An 18,183-nucleotide genomic window follows, 5' to 3' on the forward strand; every position below is an offset into this window, starting at 1 on the left:
ACACAAGATACCACAATTTTCTTTAAAAATTCACCATTTATGTGAAATATCCGCAGCATGTACAAGCTGTTTAAACAGTCTGATCATTTGAAAAAAGGAAAAGAAAGTGCATGTGACCATCTCTTGGATTTTGCATGCCACTGTAACATTTCTGCATTTTGCTATCAACAAGCGAGAATACAAGTCCTGTCCCTTATATAATACACATATGGTGCTGCAATTGCCACTAACTAGTTCTTTAAATTAATGCTTAAGCAAAATTTGACTAGTCAATTTGCCACGTATTTTTGATTTGTCAAATGAACAGCCTTAATCCAAGGGGTTGTCTACACAATCAAAATATTCCTCAATATGATCTGGCCACACAGGAACTGCAGGGGGTATTTTTTGTTTGGAGTTTTTCTCTGTGTTTCTGGCGGGATACAGACCATTTCGGAGCTTCTTTTTGCGGCGCCTTTATGACGTCACGAGGCGCTGCTGGCGCATTCGCGACGTCATAGGCACCGCGACACGTCTGGACGCTATGCGTCCAGTAGGTAAACATGGCGGCCCCCATGTGGAAGGGGCGCCACCATGTTGTACGTATTCTATACGTACTAGGGTTAGGGGAGTGCGGAAGCACCGCCCCTTCCTAACCCTAGTACGTATAGAAGACATACTATATGGCGGTTTGTATCCCGCCATTGTTTGTTTGTTTTTGCAGCCCCCCCCCCCAACAAATTCCTTAAACTGCACATCATGGTTTTTATTGGCGTATCTGTGGAAATCCAGAAATGTGCACTATCACACATGGGGCCATCTCTCTGGCTACTCATTTTTGGCAGAATGAGTGTGAATAGATGCAAATTTGCACAGGGATTAACCATCTAGGTGAAAGTGCAAAACTCCAAAGCAATTCGCATAATACACTTACTAGCCCTACGTTAATATCAGATTGGTCTGGAATGTCCATATTCAATGTTCAAATGATCAGATGAACCAGATTACAACCCATGTGAGCAATTATTATGTGACCTGGTGGTTTTCTTTCATTCCAACACAGAATGATATAGCAAAGGCAACACAGACTCTGTCCTGTTAATAATGTGAGAGAATTTATTTAGTTTTTTTTTTTTTAAATGAGATTTCTAAAATTCACTGACTTCTTCAAAATCTTATGGGAAAGATGTTAGGGTTTTCCCCACAGAAAAGATTATTGTAGGAGAAAATAAATCTAATAGATCAGTCCATTGTCATATTCAGCAAAAGAAAAAGAAAAAAGAACCTGTAATTCCATAGAAGGAATGTTGCATAAAGTTGAACAAATTTACATGTGAGTTCCCTCTTTCTGCTTCCTATGAGCAGGTATCAGTTGGAGTCTACTTGACTTTAAAAACCTGGGTATCCACCTTTTCTACTCATCTCTTGTCCCTAGACACTTACCTACATCACTGGAAAGGCAGAAAACATTGTGGGATCCTTTGCTTGGCGCGTGCATGAAAGACTGAACCTCTTTTAGGCTGAGCATTAGGATGCTCAGGCATTCCTTTCAGAAAATTCCTTGACCAATCATGAGGTTATTATCCAGAACAGTTATGTAAATTTCAAAAATGATGTACTCTTGTTAATAATAATAATAATAATAATAACAATAATAATACTAATACAGTGGTGCCTCGGGTTACGAAAGTAATTCGTTCCGCGGCCGCTTTCGTAACCCGAAAACCCTTCGTAAGCCGAATTGCCATAGGCGCTAATGGGGAAAAGCCGCGTTTCGTGCGAAAAAGCGCCGAAAAGCACCAAAAATTTTCTTCGTAACCCGAAAAAACATTCGTAACCCGGAACAATGATTTCCAATGGGATTTTTTCGTATCCCGAAAATTTCGTAACCTGGGTATTTCGTATCCCGAGGTACCACTGTACTAATAAAATTTTATTTATATCTCCCGCTTCTCCCTTCGGATCGAAGTGGGATTACAACAGTAAAAACATCATAAAATACATATAAAATACATCAATCAAAAATAAAAAGGGGAAGAGATGTTATAGTATTGCTCACAGTTGTAAGAATTAAGTCATCGTATTCAGATGTTCAAAATCAGATTAGAGGAGATCTGTTGGATAGGCCCACCGGAAGAGATCCGTCTTCAATGCCCTTTTGAAGGCTTCCAAAGAAGGTATCAGACAGATCTCTTCCGGTAAGTTGTTCCACAGTCTAGGGACCATTGCAGAAAATGTTTTACAAGAGGTGGTTTTCAACCTGGTTTTGGGGTGTTCTAATATTTTTGTGCCAGATGTCCTGAAAGTGCAGGGCGGATTATGTACGGAGAGGCGTTCCCTCAAGTAACTCGGGCCCAGGCCATGTAGGGCTTTATAGGTAATAACTGACACTTTGTATTGCGCTTGGAAGCTAATTGGCAGCCAATGTAGAGATTTCAACACCGGTGTAATGTGCTCTGATCTTGGTGTCTTGGTGATCAGTTTGGCTGCAGCATTCTGAATCAGATGGAGCTTCCGAACTTGGTACAAAGGTAGCCCCATGTACAGCGCATTACAGAAATCTAAACAAGAGGTTACCAGTGCATGTACTACTGTTTCAAGGTCCCCCTGAGCCAGGTAGGGAAGCAGTTGGCGTATCAGCCGAAGTTGACACCATGCACTCCTGGCTATCGCCTCCACCTGGGATGTCAACTGTAGAGACGAGTCCAGGAGTACTCCCAAACTGCGAACTTCATTCTTCAGGGAAGTGTGACCCCTTCAAGGATGGGCTGGGAAATCTCCTTCCCCGGACCAGGGGCACCTATCATGAGCACCTCCATTTTCTCTGGATTCAGCTTGAGTTTGTTTTCCCTCATCCAGCCCATTACTGACTCAAGGCAGGCATTCAGAGGAGAGATGTCATCCTTAGTCACTGCAACAAGTACTCTTGTTCATTTTAAGTAGAAGTGGATTGCACTTCTGTTTTAGAATCATAGAATTGATTCTGGTCAGTTGGAAGTTACATCAACTAGCCAGCAGAGCGAGGGATGAATAATGGGAATTGCAATCTAAAAACATGTAAGGGTCACTTTTGTTGTCCCCAACAGAATGCAGGGGAGGATTAAGTCAATGAAAAAGTTAATTCATCAGAGCAAACAAAGGATTCATAATTTAAAACGATGAAAAAAGAGCTTATGAATATACATACATATATGGCACAGTAAACAAAACCCTATCCTATCAGGAAAATTCTGCTTTGTGTTTCCACCTAGAAACAGAAGAAATCAGACCTTCCAGTGATGAAAAAGCAGCTCTTCTACAGCAGGCTGAAACAGGTCTGTGTTTCTACAGTGAAACTGTCTTCAGTAAAAAGACAGAAACTGAAACACAGATTCATGAATACTATGTACAGCGATCTTCTACACTACCAAGAGAGATAGTAGGCCCATGAATAGTAAATGCTTAAATATTTAGCTGGGTTATTAGCTTCTTTTATCAAGATATTTATTTGCAATATAACTGAACAGTATGATACACACAATTGGTGCATTTTAAAACAAAACAAAACTGTATTTTGGAAGAAAATCTGCTGCTATGGCTACATATTAAACAAGAATCAATACTATAAAACTTACTGGATCAGTTCTGCTTACCCCACCCCCTCAAAAAGCTGTGTAACCAAATGAGGTGCTATGTATTTTAAAATCCCAGAATTGGGGAAGGAGAGATGCACCCAGAATACAACTATATCGTTCACTCTATCTCCAAGGTTCAAGCATTAAGTGCCAATGGTCCTTCAGCCAAAGTGGAGTCTACACACACCTACCACAAGGGAGCATAAAAGGAAGGAAAGGAGTGGGGGAAGGAATGTACTGGCATCTTGTAAGACAATTTAGTTTTTATTTTAACATGAGCTTTTGTGAACATGAACCCACTTCTCCAGGTGTGGTCCAGACTGATATTAAAGTCTCAGGTTATAAAGCATACTACCACAGTTGTGGAAGTGGGGTGGAATGTTATAGGATCCAGAGAAATGCAAATTCAGACCTAAATTTCCAAAGGATTGCATAAGGTGATACAGGTCTTTCAGATCTTTACATTGGTCAGTTAGTGCTGATGCATGAAATCAATAAGTCTTCTTAGCAAAAGTCACCATCTTTGGGTTCAAAACCTTCCCTGAAAAGATTCATTTTGTAGAAATATAGGTTGTGCACCATCAAACCATTGTCTTTTGTAATACCCCTATTAATGGATTGAAATTTGTAAAGATCATGGGTAAGCTGATATATTGCTTTCACATACCAGCATGAAAGCTCATGCTAAAATAAAAACCAGCTAGTCTTAAAGATGCCGTTATATTCCCTTTTTTCTCTCCCCTCCCTTCCTCCCTTTTATGCTGGAAGAGACTAGCATGGCTACTTCCCTGCAAACTACCACAAGGAGGCAACATCAGCTCACTTAGGGGCATCTCAAGCTTTTCAGAAATGCAAGTGACCTTTATTAGAACTTTAAAACAGGAGGAATGATCTGTCAACATAACCCCTGGTGAACTGTGCATGCTTAGAGTGCAAAGACGGTAATAGAGAGAAATACAGAAAACATGTGGGTATGCAATGAAGCATTCTGGAAGATGACATAATTAGTTTAACATAAGTACTGTATGTACTCATCAATAAATTGAAAAATGTATGCCAAAAATTGACCCACAAATCCTGGGTCAACTTATACGTGAGTCCTTATGGTAATACTGCTCAGAAAAATGGCAGCTGTGAAACTTTCAGATTTCTTTGCTATGAGAGGGATAGCAGAAGGTGTCCTAAAAGATGTGCCCTTTCCTCCTGCCATGACAGGGAAATCTCAGAGAGCTGCTGCTCCTGCACCAGGGTGAGTAAGGAGTGTTTTATGCTTCTTTTACTAGTCTGTCAGGGAAGACCATCCTGTAAAAGAAGCACTGTTTCCTACACTATACCCTGACTTGCCAGTGAACTCAAAAAGAACCACCGCTGCCACATTCTTGGTGCTCCCCTTGCCCTTTGCTGCTCCATGAGGGCAAACCTGCCAACACACTCCTCTTGCTTCTTGGTACTCCCCTTTGAGTACCAAGTTTGAGCTTCCTAGTTCCAGGAGTGAGTGTTAGGTTGCTGTCTCTTAAAAACAAAACAGATAAACAGACTATCCTGTCTCCCCTTTTCCTCGAGATATCCTTTGCTACTCAAGCAGCAACTCAGGTAAACAGGGCTGGCTGATTTCACTGGCATGAATGAGCAAATGTCTTAGGGAAAGGGGGAGCAGGGAAGAAGGGTCAGTTTATCTACTCTGTTTTTCAAATGGCAGAAACCTACCACTTGTTCCTTGAGTCAGGAAGCCCAAACTGAGAGGAAAGGGGCTGGGAGAGGGGGAATAAGGCATCTGTTTAACTCTTTCCTCTGCAGAATGAATGAATGATTCTGAGCAGACCTTGGAAAATCACCCACTGAGTCAGGGAGAGTGTGTGAGTGGGAGGTGTTTCTACATGAAGCTGTCCCTGGACAGTCTAAGCAATTCCCTCTCAGTTTGTGCTCCCTAGCTCAAACAACAACTGTTAGATTTCTGTCACTTTTAAAATAGAGTAAACAGCCCTTCTTTCCTGAAGACATCCTTTGCCATTCAAGTGGGGGCTTAGGTGAATGGGCTTGGCTGATTTTGCTGGCATGAACAAGCAGATGTCTCAGGGAAAGCAGGGAAGGGTTTATCCTCTCTTTTTTTAAAAAACAAACAAAAACCTAACACTTGGTCCTGAAACAGAGGAGTCCAAACTGAAAGGAAAGGGGGAGAGGGAGCACCAGCAATGCCACAGCTGCAATTCTGATGCTTCCCCTCAAAGAGGAATGCCAAGAGGCGAGGGGAACATCAGGGATTCAGCGGCAACAGCAGTTCTTTGGCACTTGTACTCATGAAGAACAAGAGGTGAGGGGAGCATCAGGGACACGATGGTAGTGTCTCTTTCTGAGTTCACTGTTAAGGCACCGGGGGGGGGGGGCATTGCTTCTTTTACAGGTTGGTCTCCCCCCATAGTTGAGAGCAGTTGGGGGTGTGGTGGCAGCAACACCTTCAACTTATCCATGGAACAAATAAAAATCCATAATTTTGCCCCTCAAAACTGCTATCGACTTGTACATGACAAGTTTATAAGGAAGTGATGCTGGACCTTTTAGGGTCCAAGTGCCCAAACTCAAGGGTGTTTTTATAATGGTTATTACCTGGTTCTGGAGTGGAACTTCTGGAGGGGGTGGGACTTTTGGGGGCAGGACTTCCACCTTCCAGGGTGGGACTTCCCTGGAGACAGCCAAAGATCTGGGAGGGTGGGAGGAGAAGAGAAAAAGGTGCATGCCTTTTCCCTTCTCCCTCCCCCATACCTTTAGCTATATACGGGTATAAGGGCAGTCAAAAACTTAACATACTTTTGTATGCCCTAGTTATGTTATATTATCTGGGATTCAAATAATCAAGCAGATAGTTCTCCACTGTCAAGAATATTTTGGGGTTCAGTTTTTCAAAATGTCCCCCTTCCTTCACATCAGATGCCTTTCAAAATGAGTAGTTTTTTAAAACTAAATGTAAGGTGGCATCAACTAACACACACACATCTTGCAACGTCAGCATGCTTAAAGTAGTCCAATTATTTTGAGCCTAGTAATTATGTAGAATTTTAAAGTAAATAATTCTAATGCATCTATTATTGACATTATTAACATTATTGATCATTATCCTTGTCGTCCCCCCCCTCCAATGTACATTCCTTTACACTTAAAGGTGCAAATGCTTCTTTTCAGCGTGTGCCACAGAAGGTTGTATCTGGGTAAAAAAAAGAAAGTTTAGCTATGTGTTTACCTACTGTAATGTTTTTTAATATTACGAGCTTCCCTGAGTTTGGGGAAAGGGGATATAAATAAATAAATAAGATGGGGATGATAATGGTGAATCACATGAGTGAGCACTAGTTTTGTTATCTTATTCTATGCCAACAATAAGGTTACTATCATCCTTAAAATGAACCTTTAAGGTGGCAGTGATAAGGAAACATTATAAAATCAACTATTAATTTGGAACCCTAGTACCAGTTACTGAATGTTTTTTAAGTCGCAAAACTGCAATTTTCAAATTGAGAGATTGCTATTTTGCTATTAGCTACTTGATCCCATCAATGTTAAATTTTATATATGCATAGGTAATAGAAAGCAAATTACAGACTTAGAAATTTTTATGTACATATCTTAAAATACCTTATACCATGCAAGGTAAATTGCATCACTTAGTTCTTGAAACATAATTAGTAACACCATTTTTTGAACAGATGATATTTTCAGCCTATGGGCTTCCAAAAATCCAAAATAAGAACAGTAGAATGTTCTATTTAGGCCTATTTAAACAAGCAATCCTTACTGAAGTGTTTCAAGTTACTGCATTGAAGAATTTCTCATACAGTGATACATAATCTGTCTTTAATGTGTATAGTTACCCTATTATGTGTGAGCTATGAAATTGTTATTGTACAATTTAAGTAGTTTAAACTACTCATTTTAGTTAACTAGTAATGAAAAGAAATACAGTGAGCCTGTGCCATACATGGGCTTCCCTTCTGCGGCTTTCAGCATATGCTGAAGCCGCGGTACAATGTAATGAATGGCGCATGCTCTTGTGGCGTGTGCACCGTGTGCATGCGCCCCATTATTTTCAATGGGGTGCAAGAACACGCAATTTTCTCCTCACACATGGGTGGGTGGATGGGTGTCCATATCAGATCCCCCGCATAAGGGAAAGGAGAACTGTACATTTATACTTACTATGTGCAAACTCTCATGTCTTCATAATATAAATTACTAGCTATATGAAATTTATTAATATCAAGATTGCAACATCAAAACCAAACAGTTTTTACTTACATAACATAGCTAGAAATGTGCTGACTCACTGACCTCACTTATTACTACATAAGAAAGGATTCTGGAAAACCATATTAAATTTCAAAATGCTTTCTGGTGCTCTCAGACTAAACAAACACTTGTACTGAGGTATGCATCTATGACTGGATTTTATCACCAAAGTTTTATCATCTAGGTTTCAGTGTAGCATACTGTCTTGCAATATTGTGATTCACTGCTGCTTACATGAAACCTTACAGCTTACAAAGTGCTAGGTACTTCCTCAGCACATAATACATAACACCTACAGCTCTGAACACACACAAAAGATGTCAGTGGGAATCAATGGAAGGGAATGCAACAACAGAATTTCATGGACAGAAGAACGTAAATATGTGAAACGAAAGTGAAATATTTCCTGTGTGTTACGCTGTTTGATGGTGCTTACACATTGGTGCTTACACATAAATTAATTTGGATTCTGATCCTGAAGACACTAACATACTGTTCAAGCCTGATTATAAAAGTTGTTAATGTCTAAGTTAAAGTTATGCAACTAAAGTTATGAAGTACTGTATTAAGTCACAGAAAAATAGATACTTAATATCAAATGACATAGTTATGCTAGCCTCATAGACATGACAACTATAGGAAACAAGAAAACTACTGAAAATGTTTTCTTTCATGATTCAAAGTCACAGTGATTTAGGCAGTACAGTACTTGAATTTCACTCATTAATCATGGATCCTATGTAAGTGTTGGTGATGGTTATGAGCACCCCAGGCTTTACACACTTTTGACAAGAAAAACACCATGAATGCTATGAATGCCCTCCATAGAACATGTAGTACAATGAAGAGAACAGGGCAATACTATACAAAATATTTGTATCTTTAGATTAATTTATTTATATTTCTAAGAATATATCTGTCCTGTCATATATCTGAAAATCTCACTGTGGTTACAATCTTGGAAACAATTAAATAACACAAACTAAAGCCTGCATTCCAAGAAATCAGAAACCAAACAAAAGAAGCTTCATACATTCTGGTGAAGAAATGTGTTTTCACTTGGCAATGAAATGAGGATGACCTCACCTCCAACTGGTCTTTCATGAAGAAAGAAATCCATAATCAGGGTACTTCAACCAATTGATATGTTACTTGTCCTTCTTTGGGAGATTACACAAAATGCCAAGGAGAATGTAGAACTGTGACCTGAAGGAGGATTATGACTACCCTTTTAAATACAAGTGGTGAAGGAGAAGTTCAAATCTCCCAAGGGTTTCAGAGAAAGCGGCTGCTACAAAAAAAATCCCTGTTGCACATTGATAACTTATGAATCCCTGGAGGAAGTGTGAGAAGTGCTCAGAAAGGATTATATAAAGGAACATTGTTTTTAAGGTAACTTGGCTTCAAATTGTGTAGGGCTTTATAGGTCAAACTCAGAACTTTGTAGTGCATGCAGAAAGCCAACGGTATTAGTGCCAAAGGAGAATGGGTAACATGAAGGTTATATCATATCAATGTAAAATCAACTGAAGTTTCTGAACAAATGTTTCAAATTACTACTCACATCAGCTCCACTCAGCATGAGATGGTTAAGAGATGGTGAAAGCTGTGGCCCAAAGCATCTGGTAGACACTAGAATAAGGGAAGCTGACACAGATGTTTAAAAGATGCACTGAGAATAAGCTTGAGGAACCACAAAAGCCATGGGAGTGCTGCTTTGAGCCCATATAGATGAAAAGTGGGATATTAATTAATTAAGATTGATCATCTTTGTGGAAACTTTCCTCCAGGAAGGAAAGAACTGATGAAATGATTTCCTGGAAAGACAGCTCTGCCAAAACCCAGAGAGATACCTAGAATGATACCGTGGTCTGTATTACTGAAAACTATTAAGAGATCCAGCAGAATGAACAGACACACCTTTCTTGTCTAATTTTGAAGAATGTCTACAAAATCAACCCCTCAGTCCCTCTTGAACAATTTTTCTAAACCAATATAAGCAATAACCTAGAAAATGGGTAGTGGGCTTCTTATCTTTGAGAATACTATCCACATCCATGGGCAAGACACAGCGAAATCAGCAGAGGACAAGCAAGAGCCAAATCTGAGGAAGTACACATATGCATAGAGAATCTCTACAGGACTCTTGATTGTACTTATAATTTAAAAGTAACAGAAAGTATTCCTGAGCATATTTTTCAATGTGGACCATAGTTACAGCTACACATATAGTTATAATTATTATAAGTGTTATTATAATTTACTTGCTTAGAACTGGCTGTATTCTAAAATAAATGCACACAAGGAATTCTAAACATTTCAAAAAATGAAATTACATTACTTAATTCTACTATTCAGTACTGTGCAGAAGTATGATATGCATGTCAGAAGATGGAAAAATATATGAACTATAATGTGGCTATACCCATACAAATTTTTATTTCCTTTATGACATACATGTTTAAAAATGCAATTGTGAATAGCTAGTACAAAATAAAGTTTTACACAATTTCCTCAATATACCTGTATTAGAAATAGTAGTATAAAACTATTGTAGGGATTGTCTCAATCCCAAAGCTTTTCACATTAGATATCTAGGCCACATTTAAGTGTCTCTCACTCTCTTCAATAAAGAGCCTTATGAAGAAAGGGTGGTTGGGGAAACGCCACCCAGCTCCTTGCAGTTTCAAGGAACAACAAAGTAAGAAAAAGTAATGGAGATGTACTTTAACTGAAATTTATATTAAATTAATAAAGTGATTGAAATAAACAATAAATCAAGAAGTAAAACAAAATATCTTTTGTTGGCTATTTTGGGAGCCAATTAATGTTTCCTTGTTATACTCAGGCAGAAAATTTCAAATGCCTTTAACCAAACATTACAGAATCATTTCAAACATAACCTCTGTAACACATCCTCAAGCTTTATGCTCTCTCTCTCTCTTCACCATTTCAGCACTTTTTTAAAAAAAGAAAAACAAAGAAATCCATACTTTCTTAAAAAAAAAAAAATCTTTGAAGGAAATGCCAGTTGAACAGACACATAGTGATTTTTGCTTTGTTTTGGAAACATATACATTTGCTAAGAAAAGAAATTTTATCTTTAACTAGGCAGATGCTCACTCCATTACTACAATTGTTTAAAATTCATGGAGAAATGTTTTGCTCAGTAAAGCATGCCACAAGTACTAAACGTTTGACCATAGGAATTTTATATTACCCTTCTATTACAATAGAAAATATTTGTGCCAGAAGGTTTTCACCATCCACAAAAATATAAATCACTCACTTAGTATCCTTGGCCTCAAGTTGAGGTTTGTTTACTTTATGGACTCAATTCAGATTTCCTTGTATATACATGAAAGCCAAAGCAGGGTTGGGCCTGATGGCCCATAGGGCCCCTTCCAATTGTATGACTATTGTTCTGTTTTAACTTCTCAAATTACTCACCTATTAAAAATCACAAGGTTGTTAAGTTAATATTTACTGTATTTGTAAAAGACTTACTTCTGAGATAAAATCCCTAGCACACACTCTTGTCCCCCACACTCTTGTGAGAGACTGACTTCTAAGCAGATACATAAAAGACAGCATCTCATGCTAATATCTTGTTTGTTCATTTTTAAATGAAAAGGTTAAATTCAAAAGTTCAGAGTTCCCTTTGCATGAAACAGTACAAAAAGAAGCTGTGAAGTTTGAAATTGTTTCCAAACTGCAAGATGTACTAAAACTGAGCTACCTACAATTTATGTATGCATTCAAAGTACATAAAAAACAAAGGGACTGTGGAATTCTCAACCACCTCTGTAAGCAAGATAACCACTATTCTATTCTAATGGCATACCTTTCATAGTTCAAACCTCAAGACAAGATTACTTTTCTTACAAGAATGATCACCACCAAGTACAAGAAAGTGTACAACATACCAAGAAGTATTTAAAAGTGCTGAGGAGGGAAGGAGGCTGCAGAAAGATGAGAAATGAAGACCAAGATCCTTACGTGCTATCAAATTTTTCTTCCTTAGAATTATCTAACAGAGAACATGAGAATTCTACAACATGAATCAACCAATAATTTAACAGTCTGGATCACTGAGGAGTGATTGTGGGCCCAGGCAGGATGCAAAGTGGCCCCTGGCCATTTTCCTACACACACAGAAGACTTCAATGTACTGGAATTTGGCAACAGTATAGCCACGTTCTGTTCTCCTAACATACCAACAGAGAAGCCTAGCATGTCTTTCTAAAGATTTTTGTACTGTATTGTTTCTGCTGCTGCTGTTGTATAGTGTTGATCCTTGGCACACTGGGAAGCAGTAATTGCAGGCTCCCCACACCAGATAGTCTGAAAACACTGTTTAAAGTGTCTAGCGCCCCAAAGCATTAGCTTAAGAGTGTTGTAGTTTAGTTTGTTGGCTATAAACTAATAACATCACATTAACGCTGCAGTAAAAGTAAAATAACAATAACTCATTTAACAGGGTTTCTAAATCTTATAGACATTTTATAAGTTGACACTTGATTGTTGCAATGAGCATTAACCCTATGTAAAGTGACTTTGCTTATCCTGTAAAACCAAACAATATTATTTTTCCTCAAAGGGTGAGAGAGTGGCTTGTCAGGAAAGTTCAGGATAATGGTGAATTCTGGACTGGAGGTTTCCATCTCACCTTTTATACAGTACAGCTGTAGCTATAATCATGCTTTATTCAGCAGAATGTATTTTTATCTGCAGAGAACATGTATAATCCATTTATTTTATGTAAGAACCAACACTTATTTGTTTTAAAACTAAAAGGGTTAACAAGGGGTAGATGTAATTAATCAGTAACAAAATTCCAATTGTCCAGTCTCCTCACTTTCTACATTATGAGTCTAAATAGTTTAGAACGTCTGTTTCAGCCACCACGAATATACTGTCTGTCCATTCACGGGTCAGCTTGAGTAACAAATTCCTCAAACACCAGACCAATTTAGTCTTTGGCGTATCCAGTAAGCAACATACCATGATTGGAAAACCATGTAAAAGGGAACAATCATGATCATGCTCCCTTTGAAATGAAAAAGGACTTCCTTCAAAGTTTTGGGACCAAAGAACATCCAAATACTATCACTGTTGTTGTGTGCTTCAAGTATAGGTGAACCTATACTTTTTTTTTGGGGGGGGGGAGTAAGATTTGTTCAGAGAGGATTTGCCTTTGCCTACCTCTGATGAAGAGAGAGTGTAACTTGCCTGAGGTCACCCAATGGGTTTCCATGGCTGAATGGAGATTCAAACCCTGGTCTCCACAGTTGTAGTCAAATGCTCAAACCACAATACTACACTGGCTCTCAAATATGATTAGACATCTTTACTCATAAGGAATTATGATTGGGTTTCATAAACTATACTTCCAGGTTAAACAAGTAATACACAGGATTCCATTCTCATAGCATAATCCTTTATGTATATATACTCATAAGCAAGCTTGACTGGGCTTAATGGGATTTACTCTCTAGTAAGGATGCTAACAATGACAGGCTCAGTCTCTTCTCATAATGTACAGAAGGACATGTTGATGAAATATAAGGCTGGAATCTGAAAAATGCAACTGTATTCCTATACATGCTGAACCAAAAATGCACTTGTATTCCTACGCATTTTGGCAACACTGAACTCAAGGAATGCTTATTCCTTTGAGTCAACATCCAGTGCTTTAGGTCACTAAATAGCAAACCCCACTGAGTACATGGTAAACATGGACAGAACAGAGCTGTGGGAGCACAAGTGAAATTATTCTTTTTTCAACTTATAACAGTGAAAGTGAGACCTTATTTGTTAAGACAAATAGGCAACTTATATCCTATATAAGTGTTTGACTTGTTTTGTGTATGCTAGTAGTCTAAAAGTATGCTGCAGTGTTTATTTTGAATACTATTATACTAGTAGGCTAGCTCACATTAAGAGGATAAGAGAAAACAACATTCTGTGGCAGAATTTTGAAAAGATTCTCTGTAAGCGCAATTATGATATGAGACATTATTTCACAATATAGAGACTACCTTGAAAGATAATCAGTTCAGCACTTTCTGCTATAAGCCACTCTCTTCCCCCATAAAGCATTAAAAACACAGACAATATATCTCTCTCACACACTTACAGATGTGTTTTTTAATATACCTGAATATATTTCCTGAATATAAATCCTGCTTTGTTCAGTGGTGGTTATTCCCCAGCCACCATGCATAAAATTGAAGCTTTGGTCTAAGCGCTGTTCTCAGGCTTACCTAGACACACTTCCTACCTTTTCATGTTGCACTATAATTAGTTCCCCTGTACATTAACACAAGACACAATAATAATTAAATACTGTGTTTAAATTCAAAAATACTTTGTCACATTAATTGACATTAAAATGCTGGAATTACTTGATTCAGAATTTAATTAGGAACAAACGCTTGAGAAAGTGCACCTACAGTAATTTCCACGGTTAGAAGGTGGTCTTTATATGGTTAATGAGGGAGTTTTCCAAATATACAGCCTGGTGACTGAAAACACTGAGGGCACTGCAAAGCTTCTGTCTTGACTCTAAAGGCAGGCACACAAAGCCTCTTTCTTAGAGCAATGCAAAATGCAACCACAGGCTGACGCTCTTTCTACAAGAATAATGAGACATTCTCCATAGAGAACACAGATCAGTTTGCTTTCCTTGCAACAGTTCAGTTTAATACGTAACTAGGCAGAAAGAAAATTACAAACAGAACTCTCTGTTTGAAACACACTTCAATACTCCCCTGTTTGCTGAAATCCTGAGGAGCACAAGAAAATATAAATGGAGTCAAACTGAACCTTTGGATACAATTCACATACTCTAGAGAATTCCAACTGACTTTAATGAGTTTCCTCCAGAATAAGAAGATTGTAGACTGAAGCCACTGCATTCACAATACTTGCAGGGAGAAAGAAAAAATCTTTAGAAAGACGTGCTAGGCCTTAGATATTTCAAAGGTCCAGTTTTTTAAAAAATCAGTTGGGTCTTACAGTTTAAGAAGTGCTTTGAGGTAGGACTGCTCCAGACTTCACATTTTACAAGAGAAGGTGCCAGGACAGATGTGGACTCAAACATAGAAATTTAAAAAAATCATAATGAGCCCCATGCTCCAAATCCTGAAGAATAAACCCACACAACAGCTATAGGTGTTACACCAATGGGTTATTGTTGTTTTTTAGTCACACAGATCCTTGCAGAGTTGCTTATTCTGCCTTTAATGCACTGGATGAAATTAAAATCACTCAAACACACACAGGTCAGATTGAACAGCAGAAGTGGAACTACCCCACAGAGAAACCAGAGAGAAGTCTCCCTAGCATAGGAGCCATTTGTAGTAGAGGCAGAATGTAGAATTCAATAGCAAGTTTTTCTACGAAGATTATTACAGGGATATTTAAAGTATCAGGACTGAAAAATTGGGATCCAAAGTGACTCAACTCATAGGACGACTGCCTTTAGCTGGCAGCTAGCCTTGAATTATTGCACTCACTGTTTCCCCCCATCCTGCCTCTTTCTCCTCTCTCCCCTCCATACAAAAGGCATGCTTATTTATCCCTTGCTGCCTGGGTTTCTTCACAGACACAGGTGAGGTCACCTCCTTCTGCTCCCTCCAGCACAACCAGAAAGGCAACTTTCAAGGGGAGCCAGCCAAAACCCACCCAAGTTGGAGAACCGCTCTCTGCATTGCTGATAAATCTGACAGGGTTTCCTTGGAAGTTAAGCAGAACCTGGTAACCAAAGAAAACAGATTTGGTTTGATATCTCAGCAAAAGACAAGTAGATGAGGGGGCTGGGGAAGAAGAGAGCAGTTCTTTCTGAAAATGGGATCAGCTTTTTTACATCAATATCCAGAGATATTTTTGCAGGGGGTGAAATCAAAGAAAATAACGCAAGCAAAGCAAAAAGGTTCAATGTCAGTTTACATGTACTAATTTGAATTTAAAACAGGATGGATCTAGCTCCGTTCCCAAGGCACCATGGGAATTGGCTCCTGAATCACACCCCAAGGGGCCATGGAGCCTGAACCAAGGGACCTTTCCTTGGAAGTAAACCCTCCTCTGGTTTTGGTGAGACTGGTCCCAGATGACTGTATTGGAGCTTTAAAATGATAAGATCTGAAAGGAAGAAGCAGAGGAGCCGGAAGGCACACACACCTGGTAGAAATGATATATATATATATGAAGGAATGCTTTGAAAAACACCTTGATAAGGTGGCACAACCTGATCCTTGGCACATTTACCCCCCCCCCCCCCCCCAATTCAAGAAGCACAGGGTGGCAGCCTTAAGCATAGGAGCTTGAGAGCAGTGAGCTTGAGGATGGCATGCTCTCACATAGATCCCCTCAAACACATACTGTACTTTCTCCCTCCCATTCCCAGCCATTCCCATCATAGATTAGTACAACACCCCAAATCCACACAAAACAGGGATTCCTATTACTGTATTATTATTATTGGCCAACCAAAATGCACAAAATATACCCAGCAACGTGTGTATCCCCACAGCATGTATTTGGTGCCTTTCACCCTCTGGAAGCCACTTTGGCCACATTACGAGAAGACACGGATCATTAGAAAAGACAATAGTGCTAGGAAAGGTGGAGGGCAGTAGAAAGAGAAGGAAACAGCAGGCCAGGTGCATAGATATAGATTCAACCAAGGAGATCGGAGACATACATTTGCAGGAACTAAGCAGAGAAGTGGAGGACAGGTGAGGTCTCCTCCACAAGGTAAGTCATGAGTCTGGGTCCACCTGAGGGCAGTTCACAACAAATACACAAATGTGTATACACATGTGTGTGTGTGTAGATATCTATCTATACCTGTATCTATCTTCGGCATATATGTGTGTGTAGATATCTATACCTATCTTCAGCATGTGTGTCTAACTATCTATACCTATATCTATACTTATCTTCGGCATAAGTGTATGTGTGTGTAATATCTCTCTCTCTTCCGCAGAAACCACCCGTCTTTTAGCCCCAAGGAGGCTCCCTCCTCCTGGGACTGCCTGCCTTCTCTCTCTCTCTCAAGAGCCAACCAACTTACAAGAGAAGCCCCACCAGAGAGTCCCCAGGAGAGGGACATTCACAAATGGAAAGCGCGCGGCTCAGGAGGGCGAGAGAGGTCCACCCTTCAGCCCCCGAAACCCTGGAGAGAGAAAAGCAAAGGATCAGAAGAGGAGCAGTGGAAGAACCTCGCCAAGGAGGCAACCAGAGACCCAAAGTTCCCCACAACGGAGGGGAGAAAGAGAAACTGATGAAGCTGCGCCCACACTGGAAAGAGAACCCGGTTTGGAAGCGCTTTAACTCGTTGTCTGGCTCAAAGCTATGGAATTCTGGGAGTCGGAATTTGTGGGGAGCTCCCCTCTGGGCCCCAAAACATACTTCAACTCCCAGAATTCCATAGCCTTGAGCCAGGGCAATTAAAGCGCTTCCAAACCGGGTTATCTCCCCAGTATGGATGCAGCTTGAGGGAGAGAAAGGCTCCTCTTCTGCTTCCCTCTTCTCTCTCTTCCTCTCACCTGGCCTGAAGCAAAGGGCCGAGAAGAGCCCCAGGAGCGGGAGCCCCAGCGTCGGAGGGCGCAGCTTGCCACGTCCAGAAGCACTGGAGGCTGAGGAAGAGGAGGCGGCGGCGGCGGCGGCTGAGGAGGTCCCCATCGTGCCTCCCTTTGCCTTCTTCCTTGCGTGTCGTATGCGAGAGAGAGGCCACCTTTTCCTTCCCTTTCCGAGAGTGAAGGGCTGCCTCCTTCTTTCCCCTCCGTTCTGCTCTCCTTTCCTGAGGGGAGCCAGGGAGGACCCTTCTGGGCTGGGTTTCTCTCCTCTCTCTCCCTCTCTCTTTTTTCTGTAACTTTCCAAGCCAAAGGAGGAAGAAGAAGTTGGGAAGCCAGGAATGGCGGCGCTAGGAGCTCCGAGGAAGGAGAGCCCCCCAAAAACCGTTCGTCGGCACTGGAGGAGGCGGCGGCGGCGGCGCTGGCGAGTGTTGCGAAGCAGGTGGCTCGCCTTTCCCTCTGGCAGCCTAGCGGCGCTCCAGGACCGAAAGCGGCGAGAGGAGGAGGGGCTAGTTTGGGGAGGACACGCCCACCCCAAATTTCGCCCCGCCCTGAGACTCCGAGCGAGGGTTCGCGCGTGGCTTTCGGAGGCTGGAGAGCGAGCAGAAAGAGGAACCTAGAGCTTTTGCAAAGGGAGGGAGTTGGGTCCGTGGTGCCATTGGTCACTGTGTCTGGAGAGGGGGGGCTTCCCATTGGTCAGTGTGTCTCGGAAGGGGGGGGTCCTCTTGGGG

The 18,183-nt window shown here is 40.5% G+C and overlaps 1 protein-coding gene across 1 annotated transcript in view; it reads right to left on the reverse strand.

Annotated features, from left to right (window-relative positions):
* Positions 1-18,049, reverse strand: part of LOC121917264 (CD166 antigen-like) — a 188,373-nt gene extending 170,324 nt beyond the window's left edge. The window contains exon 1 of the mRNA XM_042443047.1: positions 17,426-18,049. Within this exon, the coding sequence (XP_042298981.1) occupies positions 17,426-17,561 (136 nt within the window). The 5' untranslated portion in view covers positions 17,562-18,049. The remainder of the gene's footprint in view (positions 1-17,425) is intronic.
* Positions 18,050-18,183: the final 134 nt, after the last annotated feature.

This window comes from Sceloporus undulatus, unplaced genomic scaffold, assembly GCF_019175285.1.
Source record: "Sceloporus undulatus isolate JIND9_A2432 ecotype Alabama unplaced genomic scaffold, SceUnd_v1.1 scaffold_13, whole genome shotgun sequence".
Lineage (NCBI taxonomy): Eukaryota > Metazoa > Chordata > Lepidosauria > Squamata > Phrynosomatidae > Sceloporus > Sceloporus undulatus.